Here is an 11,552-nt window from a genome sequence, read left to right on the forward strand (position 1 = left end):
TCCCATGATGGGTGACCCACTGGGAAGTTGCTCGTGAGTTCCCAAAAACAAAACCGTGAGGGAATGGTAAGCCCAAAGCGGACAATATCGTGCTACGGTGGTGGAGCGGACCCGGGAAGTGATCCGCCCCGGGCCGGGATGTGACAATTTGGTATCAGAGCCTAATCCTGGTCGCGTGTGTGCCGACGAGGACGTCGGGCCCCTAAGGGGGTGGATTGTGACATCCCACATCGCCCAGGGGAGTGATCCTTATATATATATATTCCCATCCCTACCTAGCACGAGGCCTTTTGGGAGCTCACTGGCTTCGGGTTCCATGGGAACTCCGAAGTTAAGCGAGAAGGGGGCTAGAGCAATCCCATGATGGGTGACCCACTGGGAAGTTGCTCGTGAGTTCCCAAAAACAAAACCGTGAGGGAATGGTAAGCCCAAAGCAGACAATATCGTGCTACGGTGGTGGAGTGGGCCCGGGAAGTGATCCGCCCCGGGCCGGGATGTGACAAGTACATTTTAAGATAAAAAAATTGAAAAAGTTACATGAATGGGTACATATAATTTTTTATTTATTTTGGAAATGTTTTGAATTGAAAAATAGTTAGGAGTTTAATAAAGGTGTGAGTATTAAAATTCTAAATCAATTATTAATTTTTTTAAAAAAAAATTATGTAACTGACATGTAAATTCATTATTACATTAATGTTAGGGACTTGGATCAAAATCTAAAAATTAATAAAGTTTCAGTCAATGAACATTAGTAACTAAGAACCGGATACTAATTTTTCCTTTTTCATTCTTGCTTTGTACAAAAACGTATTTGGCTCAACTTTTCTTTTATTCATCCTCAAATGTACAATATATAGTAAATACAAATATATGGATTAATTATACATACATATCATTTGTACTCTTTCATACATGAACCTAATGTTGAAGAGTCGTGAACGTATGTAGAATATTTAATACCTAATTGTTCAATGAACTTAATTAACACTCATCCCCCAGCTACACACTCCGTTGGTCAAATATTTCAAGTAAATATTTTTTAATCCAAAGCATCACTAGCCCGACAAGAAGTTCGTCAGACAAACTGGACTAAAATAATTTTAAATAAAATTTAATTTTTGCACGACGACGTATTTTTGTCGGGTCAAAACATTTTCGTCAGGACTCAATGGTCAATGCACACTTACTCGATGAACGTTCATGGGGTGAGTTTATATTGCCCGACGAATATTTATTTTCGTCAGCAAAAGTGTCTTGTGACGAGTTTTGCGTAACTAATTTTGTCCAACGGGACTCTTTCGCCTTAAATCCTTCGCGGCGAACTCCTTCCTTACGAGACAAATATGCTCGTCTCCAAAGTTGTTTTTGTTCTGTTATATAGAAAGGAGGAAATGAACATGCATATAACGTGCAAATACTTATTCATATATGGTATGTTGTGTTTATTTATTTTTGTAACTTCTTTAAAATAAACACTGACATTGGTCAAACTGAATTACAAAAAATATCCTCAAGTATTATGCTTACTAAAAAGTATAAAATAAAAACAATTTCCATGTAATACTACTCCAAGAGTTGCAAAAAAATCATAAAGTATTATGCTTACTAAAAAGTATAAAATAAAATAATTTCCATGTAATACTACAAAAAACGAAAGGCAATTTGTTAACCTAAGTAGGAAAATACATCAATTATTTGTATCCATTGAAATCCAAAGAATGAAAAAAAGATCATAATAAATTCTCTCTATATGTATATTGCCTCAAATTTATCGTACTATTTTTCTTACATGAATTTATTTATTTAGCTAAAAAATAAATAAATAACATTCAAAAAGGAATTTAAACCTCTCAAGACAGCCGACATGCAAATGGCGTCCTCATTTTCAGATTAAATCCCGTTCTTCTATGTATTACACCAATACTGAGGTTGTAAAATTTCGATGGCCATTATATAATCTACATTTCAGTTTTCACTTTATTATTTGTTTCTGTTTCAGTATATAACTTCATGTTCAGATAACAATGAACACAGAACTTGAACCATATTCATTATTCACATGTTAATTGTTCTGATCTTCAATCCGCACCCTTCACGTGGCAACATCGTGTAGAAATGGTCCCCACTTTGAGGATAGTGTGCAAGCTCAGTTAGGTTATAAATAGGGCGGGCATATTGCAGGTGTTGCACCCACACAAGCCAAATACAATTACCCAGAAGCCATCGTATTCTCTCTTTCCCTGCCTTCAAATCCCCAAAAGAGTCACCATGCTAGGTCTAGCAAACAATGTGGCTACCAAGGTGGCCTCAGTAGTTACCACTACTCATCAACACATTACTGGCGATCATGAGCTTAGCCTGTTTACCATGTCTGACCAGAAAATCTTGGAACAAATTTATGGTACTCATGTTCATGCTGATGAATCCTTTGATGATGATTCTCTTTTCGGCATCACCGAAAATATCCTTAAGCGTGCTACCCAAATTGTTGACAAAATTGTGCAGGTATATCTTTGTAGCTTACATGCAACGTATGCACGATTATTAAACTGTCAAATCATTATTATAGTATACCAAAATTATGTCACTAATTTTAACCGACAAGCAAATAATATAACATGCTCTTTTTGTCTTTTTCTTTTTTTTGAGAAGTGATGGAATATTTACGAGACTATTTTATAACACAATAACATAATATGTTTTTTTATCTAAGAAATCAGTACTCGTGCACTTAACTCACTTCTATGTTACTTGCGCCTTGTTTCAGGGTACCCAAGTGCACGTGGAGAACATAGAGGAGAAGACACCCAAAGCAGGCTTCATTACACCACTGTGCACACTAAAGTCCATAGCCAGCGAGGTCATTACCTGGGAAATTAAATACACACACACACACATAATGATATGTATATTTCTTGTAAAATTTCTTGTATATTCTTGAATATTCACACTATCATGGTTAATCTTAAAATTTCAGATGCAATGCAAGCCTCCTAGTGAGGAAGTTGCCCACAACACAACCCTGTCCATACTGAACAAGCTATCAAGCTATTCATGGGAAGCCAAGGCAGTGCTGACTCTAGCAGCTTTTGCCATGGAATACGGGGAGTTCTGGCTCCTCGCCCAGCTTCAAGAATCAGACCGACTCGCCAAATCAATTGCAATCCTGAAGCGAGTCCCCGTGCTCCTCAAGCCCTCGGACCTGCACAAGAAAAGACAAGCAGTGCTTGAACTTAACAATTTGATCAAGGCCACATTGCAAGTGAGTGAGTGCATCGACCAATTCGACAAGCTTTCCAGCTACGACCCAAAAGATGTCCCAGGGTTGGCGATAGCAATGGACCATATTCCAGTTGATGTGTACTGGGCTATTGCCACTGTTGTTGCTTGTGCAACTAAGATCACCATCCTCACCAGTAATGAGTGAGTTCTCCATTGACCTTTAGGAAATCGCTCTTTTGCCAGACCGTGCATCTGGTTGAAGTTTCGTAATCCAAATTCACAGCCTAACAACTTAATTTAGCATTGGTCTGGCAAATAAAAATTATTTGTTTAGTAGTTAATAATATGACCATGGTTGCTTTCGTTTTAGGGACAAGGAGCATGATCTAGCCCCATTTGCTCAAAAAATTCACTATGTCCTAAACAAGCTTAAGATCCAGCTTATTGTCTGCAGAAAACAAATTGGTGGGTTAAATGGAGATATTTCATTTGGAATTATTTTCCGTACTTGCACAAATGAAATGCTCAAGATAATTTTTGTTTCAAGCATGCAGAGGAGGCAGAGACTTACCGGAGGCTAAGGAAAATCTTCCAAACTCCTACTGAAATCATGGAGGTTTTCAAGGCCCTGATTTTTACCAAGGAAAATGTCCAGCCGCTCGTTGATGGTTCTACTAAACAAATGGTTTGTTCTAGTCACAGTACTATAATGTGTAATTGAATTATTTTTACCGCTGGCACTAGGTTGCTGCAAGGCAAATTAAAGTTAATAATATGACAGTAACGTACCATAGAAAAAGATGGCAGTAAAGTTGCTTAGGAGTACTTTTTTGTCATACAAAATTTCCAACGTAATTTTCTTGGCATGACTAATTTAATTGGAACCCTAACATGTCATGTGGAATATTAGTCTTTAATATGAATGTTTGAATATAAAATTCAGTTTTTATACTGAGCCCCTATGTGATTAGTCAATCATAGTGCTATTTAGACACGTAAAATAAACATCATTATGAACTCACTCTATAAATAAAGGTGAGTGCAACTATTGTATGTGAGACACACCTTTATTGAGGGGTATTAGCAAAGAAAATCAGTTTTTGGTGACATGATTTTTCTGTTAGTCAAATTGCTACCTAGTAATTACTTACAACGTGCATAATTCATTTAAACAGGTTAAAATCGATATCCTGAGGAAGAAGAATGTGTTGTTGTTCATTTCAAGCCTAGACATCTCTGATGATGATATCTCAATCCTCAAGCCCATCTATGATATGATAAAGAAGGACAATCAGCACAAGATTGTGTGGATTCCGATTGTGGAGCATTGGACGGATGACCTCCGAAAGAAGTTTGAGAGCCTCCGAAATAAGATGCCATGGTACACAGTGCAGATCTCGGCACCTGTAGCAGGCATCAGGTTCATCAAGGAGGAGTGGAGCTTCAAGGGTAAGCCCACACTAGTGGTGATGAACCCACAAGGAAAGGTCGAACATCCCAACGCTCTCCACATGATTAGGGTTTGGGGAGCCAATGCTTTCCCTTTCACAAAGGCAACTGAAGAAGAGCTCTCACATGTTCACGGAGATAAATGGATTGGCACTGTTGTCCAAGGGGTTAGCCAATCTGTTACGGTAATTTCCCTTTTAACTGTTTAAATACGAGAACCGCTCTTTCGATTACATTTACTTATCACATTATTAACCACTTCCCTAATTCAACTTAATCTCATATATATAAGAGTAGATACAAAAAACATGTTATTTTAACTCCACTTACTGTACCACCTCTTTAATAAAGGTGTAATAATAACGAAACATATTTTTGGCGAGAGGTATAAAATAACGAGACATAGTATAATTGGTGGAGAAGTGTAAAATTGTACAAGATGCAACCCTCCTCTTAATATAAATTAGTATAAATTGTAGAATACATTTCGTTAGTTAATTTTGTGTGGTTGATCTAACTATGTCTTGGTCAAACAGATCAAAGAGGACAAGTACATTTTCTTCTATGGTGGCAAAGACAATGGTTGGATTCAAGAGTTCACAAAGAAAGCAACTGCCTTTGCAAATGATCCCATCTTCAAGGAAGCAAAGATTCACATCGAATTGTTCTGCGTGGGAAAAGGAAGCAAGGGAGAAGATGACCATGGCATCCTCGGTAAGTTCTGGACTGGCATCGAAAGCTTGTTCTTCACCAAGGTTCACAAGCCAGCCGACCAAGTCGGTCAAGAAATCCAGAAGCTACTTTCTTACAAAAACGAAAGTGGATGGGCTGTGCTCAGCAAAGGGCATTCTGTGGTGCTCACCGGCCACGGTGTCTCGATCTTGAGGGTGGTAGAGGACTTTGACAAATGGAAGGACCATGTGAAAGAGAGAGGCTTTGAGTTTTGCTTCAAGTCATACCTTGAGAGGGTTCGCGCTGCGAATCTACCTTGCTGCCGCCTTGATATTCCGGGCTCTACCGGGAAGGTTCCAGACACCATGAAGTGTCCTGATTGCCACCGGGGCATGGAGACTTTCATCAGTTACAAGTGTTGCCACACTGATGGTCCTACTGCACATCACTAAGTTCTCGGTCTCTTTCCCTTTACTACTTTAAGTGTGATGTTGGCTAGTCTAATAAGTTCAGAGTAGTATGTTGTAATATCTAGAATAAAGAGCAACCTAGTTAGCTCATGCATCATGCATGGTGATACTTGATGCCTAATTAATGCAGACTAGTATGCTTATGTAATTGTCTTCCTGAGTATGTTATCATGGTATGTAGCTGCTACTTTATGTAATGTAATGTTTATTTGAATAATTTGAGATGTCTACATTTCCTTTTGGTGTGTATATGAATTATCACTCACTTCAAATTGTTCAGACTTATATTTGAGGAAAATAACTTCAAATCTAATTCCTTGGACGTTTTACAAATTCAAGAAATTATCAAACGTGTTTCCAAGCTGATTGATTGAAGTTCCTTCATTACCCTCGCGCGCAATTACCGTTAGTAAAAAAGTTGAGTTTGAGGTTACCAACTTTTCGTAATTAGCTTAGCTAAGTTCCACTAGAACCTACATTATAAAACCAATTATCCATACAAAACTTGTAAACGATTCAAAATATAAACCATATATAATGTATGTGTTTAGAGGGACAAATAAAATAAAATGAGAATCCTAGTTGCTGTTAAGGAATTTGACTCCGAGTTTGGCCAATTGAATATAGGTGTTAAATTTTCTTCATTTCTAATAGATTTGTCAAATATTTATTTTATTAATATTTTGGGCCTCATAGTTACATTAAGTAATAAAAAATAATTCAAATTGATTTTAGTTTTCATCCTATTAGTTGTCAATGGAACCCATGCTTAAAAAAATAAATTAAAGGCATTTGACTCCATCTTTGTTTATTGTAAAAAAAAAAACAACCAGAAAGTAAGGAGTCAAATAACTCAACTGCCACGTCAATTATGGCATCTCCATTAGAGGAAACCTTGATGTCTCACATTATTATATTTCATTACCGACCAAATTGGCATAATCGTTGAAATAAATACTCAAAATTGAAAACAAAAATGACAGCGCACATAAATCAATCTTCATGTACCCCAAGGTCGGTCTCAAGGGTATGCAACTGCACAAGGCCCCGATTTTTCCTTTTGACATGTATGTGTATATATAGTTATCTTGTAGAAAACTAACATGCTATGTATTTAGCGCAAGTGGCATATGTGCTTCTCAACTACTGCACATGCTTGGTTTCTTGTCCAATTGTTGCAAACTTTTGTTTACATTTCAATTTTTATGTAATAAAGGCATCTTTACGTACATTGAATGAATTTCTAAGAAAGGGCTACCATTCCTATATTTTGTGTTACTAATAACCAAGGATTTGACGTAGAGCGACTAACCGTTCCAAGGTTTTGACAGGATTGGCGCTCAGCCGATGTGCTCCTTTAGTTTGTTGAATGCCTGTTGACATTCCTCCGTCCATTCAATCGTTCACATAGCTCCGCGGAGTGCATTGAAAAAAAGTAGGCACCGGTCTGTTGATCTTGAGACGAACTGGCTTAAGGCCGCTACTCATCCGATGAGGCTCTAGATCTCCTTCTTTGTTCATGGTGGTGCCATATTGATGAGGGCCTATATCTTTTATGGGTTGACCTCTATCCCTGTTTAGCTTACCATAAACCCCAAAAACTTCCCTGAGCCGACCGCCAAGGCGCATTACAGGATTCAACTTCATCCCATATATGTTGAGGATGTTAAACACTTCAGTCAATTCTGCCACATGCTAGCTTTCTTTTCTCCTCTTCACAAGCATGTCGTCCATATAAACATCCATCGTCTTCCCTACACGTTGTATTGTCTTAGTTGGTCGAGTGCATGTAGATCTGGTTGTTCACCGATAAAGCATTTAGGAAAGTTAAAAGTTCGCATCCCGTCGTAGCATCCAAGAGCCGATCGATACTTGGCAGCGGGAAATAGTTCTTTGAAAATACCATTGAAATTCATGTAGTCTGTACACATGCGCAATTTGGTCGGTTTCTTAACTATCGTTGCTTTTTTTTTACCATCATTACATTCGCCACCCACCGCGAGTAATCTACCTTTATGAGGAAACCGATGCTAAGCAGTTTGTCTACGTCAACCTACATGGCCTCATAACGTTTTGCATAAGACCGTTGTTTATGCCGAATAGGCATGCAATGTGGATCAATACTGAACTTATGAGAGATAACACTCGGATCTATTCCAAGCATATCTCCATACGATAGGCAAATACATTAGCATTGGCCCTTGACAATTTTATCAACTCCGCTCAAACTTTCGTAGTTAACTTTGTGCTGATCATGACAGTCCTGGTCGAACATTCTTCTGACAGCACAATAGTTTTTCAATTCTTTCATGAGTTCGGGTATTCTCGGATCTCGTCATCTCTTAGGTCGGGCGTTGTTGTCTTTTAGTTGGAGGGAGATAAATTCCGTCGAGCGCTCGAGTATGATATAGAGCTCCCCCCCACTGCTCATTTTGTCTCATTGGCCCCACGGCTACAAATAGGTTGAGCATCATTTTTCCTTCTCTGGTTCGTCATGATATCTAGCAGGCTGATTCTTCCTTGCAGCAAAGTGTGTCTTGGATGAGCTGGGTATAAAAAAAAAACCAAATTGTATGCATTTCCTACAGACGGCGCTAAACTACTAAGGCTCTAAATTTGCAAGTCAAACATAAATGAATCCAGGTGGATACTCACAGATTTTAAACCTAATAATCAAAGATGTTTAACCGTTGGTGGGCTTTAGGATGTTGATTGAAAATGAAATGGACCCAGACTAAAATGGTCCACTGTGTTGCATGAATTCTATGAAGGCGAATATTTGATAAACTAAGTTCATTGAGAACACAATACATACATTTGACAATTAAATGGCAGAAGCATGCTTGTATGCACTCTAAAACAAAACTTAAACTACGAAATTCAAAGCCTAGTAGTAGTGGTGAACCAAGACTCAACTTTAAACACAAAGAGAGTTTAGAAACATTATACCTTTGAACACAATGAGTAACAATGGAAGAACAAAATGCTATCAATGTTCTCCATGGTGGCTACCCTATCTAAGGAATGAGAGAGTTTGTGTTTCTCCTTCTTTGCCTCATTGAAAATCCTAATGAGGGATGAAGCTATAAAGTAAAGAAGCTCGCAATTCATTTTGATTCCCAGCTAATCATCAGCCAAACTATTGGGAGTACACGGCGAAACATCCAAGGATAGCGCAATACCTAGAGAAGGTACGTAAGCAACTTGAGGCATTTCAGACTTACATTCTCACTTAAGTTCCGCAAGTAAACAACACTCACACGGACACGCTAGCCTGCCTAGGCTCCGTCCTCGACCACCAACTCAAATGCTCTATTCCGATGAAGTATCTAGACAAACCAAGCATAGAGGCAGAGCCGGCAACCGAGGTGTCACAGGTTAGTAAAACTCCCAACTGGCAAAGTTCTATTATAGACTACCTGATCTACCATGCACCAAGATGCTAAGGAGTTAGTACAAAAGTGCAACCGCTACCAACGCTACAAGCCGGAACCAACAGTGCCTGCCAGCAAATTGCACCCTCAAACGAGTCCTCAGCCATTCATGCAGTGGGCAATCGACCTGGTAGGACTTATGCCGCCTGCTACTGGGGGTAGAAGCATGATGATTGTGGCAATCGATTACTTCACAAAATGGGTAGAAGCAGAGCCCATGATGACCATGACTCAAACAGACATAGAGCCCTTCATATGGAGAAACATCATTTGCCAATTTGACATCTCTCAGTCCATTATCACTGACAACTGCCAGCAATTTGTGGGCAAAGATTTGGCGAAGTTTTTCCAAAAGTATGGCATCAAGCAGCACATGTCCACGCCAAGATATCCTTAAGGCAATGGGCAAGCCCAAGCATCCAACAAGACGATCCTCGACTGCCTCAAGAATCCCTCACTGACAAGAAGGGAAAATGGCCAAACGAACTTCCTGGATGTCTATAGGCATATCGCATCACCAAAAGATGAGCAACCGGTGAGACTCATTTCTCTTTAGCATTTGGTTCGAAAGCAATCATTCCTCCTAACATTATCATGTCGAGCATCAACACACTACTGCCAAGCATTGAGCAGAACAGTAAGGAGATGGCTACAAGTTTAGATCTAGTAGAGGAGAAGCGCGAGCAGCGCATCGCAGCCTACCAGTAGTAACTCATCTCCAACTACAATAAAAGGGTCAAGATCTGACAATTCCAACCCTGAGATCTAGTCTTAAGAAAAACCTTCATCACTACCCACAGAGAAGACCCACAAAGATAAATCTCATCTGGGAAAGTTCATACAAGATCAACAGAGTAGGCTGTAAGGGTAGTTACACCCTCGTCACCATGAACGACAAAAAGATCGAGAAGCAATAGAATACCTACAACCTAAGGAAGTACCATATGTAACTTGCCACTATATCAAGACTCGAAAACTCAAGTAGCTCAACGGGTACCACCTCGCTAACTGAAGACTATCCAGTTGTTATGCAATCTTTACAGTTAAGTTATTCGTTCATTTCGCTCATTTTTCAATAAGGAATTCATAAGTAATTTACAACTTGGCTTGACTACATGTCTACAATAACTTATCTCTCATGCACTTCGAAAGAAGATCGCGCCCTTCTTAGAGACTCACCACAGGAATTACACCCCCTGAAGGACCAACCATGCTCTCCAGTCTAAGAGGGTAAACTAATTCCTTGACACCAACATGGGTCTGCTTTCCAAAGCGGGAGGATAAACTCTACATTCTGAATATCCAGACGTGGGTGAGCCGGGCTGCCCTAATATAACTAGATGCACGATGGCTTGCGCCGGGATTCCTAGAAGTAGCCATAATGGTCTTTTTCAAAGCTTAGCTAACTGAAGGATTTTGGGTCTCTTGGCCTAATTTGTGGGGAACCAGGCCCTAGAGACGAATGGGGCACATTACGTAGTACGCCCTATGGATGGCAAAGCTACTACCGAGTGCACTAAGGTAGCCTACGGTTTTCGGAAGACTACCTACGACTTACCCTTCGAGCAGTAAAGCGCACTAGACTTATAAAACTGCACATTCTTGTGAAAGGTTAAACAAGCTAGCGTGCATGTACGAAGCCTTAATCACTGCCAACATGATATGTAGTCGATAAGCTTCACCACTGCCGAGCGTAGAACAACCTACATTAAGTCCTAAAGTGTTGTGGTACTTGCTACGCAACCTACAAAATTGAAGAAAGCCAAGGTTAACAGCCTAGTGGTTATGCAAACTTGTCTGCTAGTAAAGCATCCGACTGCCAACCCTATGGCTAATAACTTTACAAAGTTCTACACCAACACTTACGGCTGCGTAGGCTACGTAAGCCTATCTGCTTATAGAAAAGCAACACGCCCGTCACTAGCCTATAAAGTCTAAAGGCTAAGGTATGAACAAAAAAAACGAAGATGGAGAAAAGCAAAGGAAACAGGTTTATTAAATTTTCTAGCAAAATTGATAAACAACTAACAAAGACCAAAGGAGTTCAAGCAAGGCAAAAGCAACAAGGAAAACAAAGAAAATTCTAAAGGTTACCTAGAAGACTACTCTTCAGTAGCTTGGACATCCCGTGGCTACTTGGTCGCCACACCTTCAGCAGTCGCGACGCTCTCAGTAACGACACCATCAGGCACTTCACCACCAGCTGCCCCAGCCTGGGCACCAATTTCTCCGACTATTTCACCAATAGAAGACTCAAAATTGAATGCAAGCAAGTCTTTCGGGGAAATAAAGAAGCTTTCGA

At 39.6% G+C, this 11,552-nt stretch overlaps 1 protein-coding gene across 1 annotated transcript; it reads left to right on the forward strand.

Annotated features, from left to right (window-relative positions):
* The first annotated feature begins 2,206 nt into the window (after positions 1-2,206).
* On the forward strand, positions 2,207-6,062 carry LOC103938158 (protein SIEVE ELEMENT OCCLUSION B). Its single transcript, XM_009348154.2, has 7 exons — positions 2,207-2,508; positions 2,771-2,863; positions 2,981-3,426; positions 3,596-3,690; positions 3,780-3,910; positions 4,401-4,859; positions 5,211-6,062. The coding sequence occupies exons 1-7, from the start codon at positions 2,272-2,274 to the stop codon at positions 5,796-5,798; spliced, it is 2,049 nt and encodes a 682-aa protein (XP_009346429.2). The 5' UTR covers positions 2,207-2,271; the 3' UTR covers positions 5,799-6,062.
* Positions 6,063-11,552: the final 5,490 nt, after the last annotated feature.

The sequence above is a fragment of a genome, unplaced genomic scaffold (assembly GCF_019419815.1).
Source record: "Pyrus x bretschneideri cultivar Hongxiangsu unplaced genomic scaffold, Pyrus_bretschneideri_v1 Contig73, whole genome shotgun sequence".
In the NCBI taxonomy this organism is placed as follows: Eukaryota; Viridiplantae; Streptophyta; class Magnoliopsida; order Rosales; family Rosaceae; genus Pyrus; species Pyrus x bretschneideri.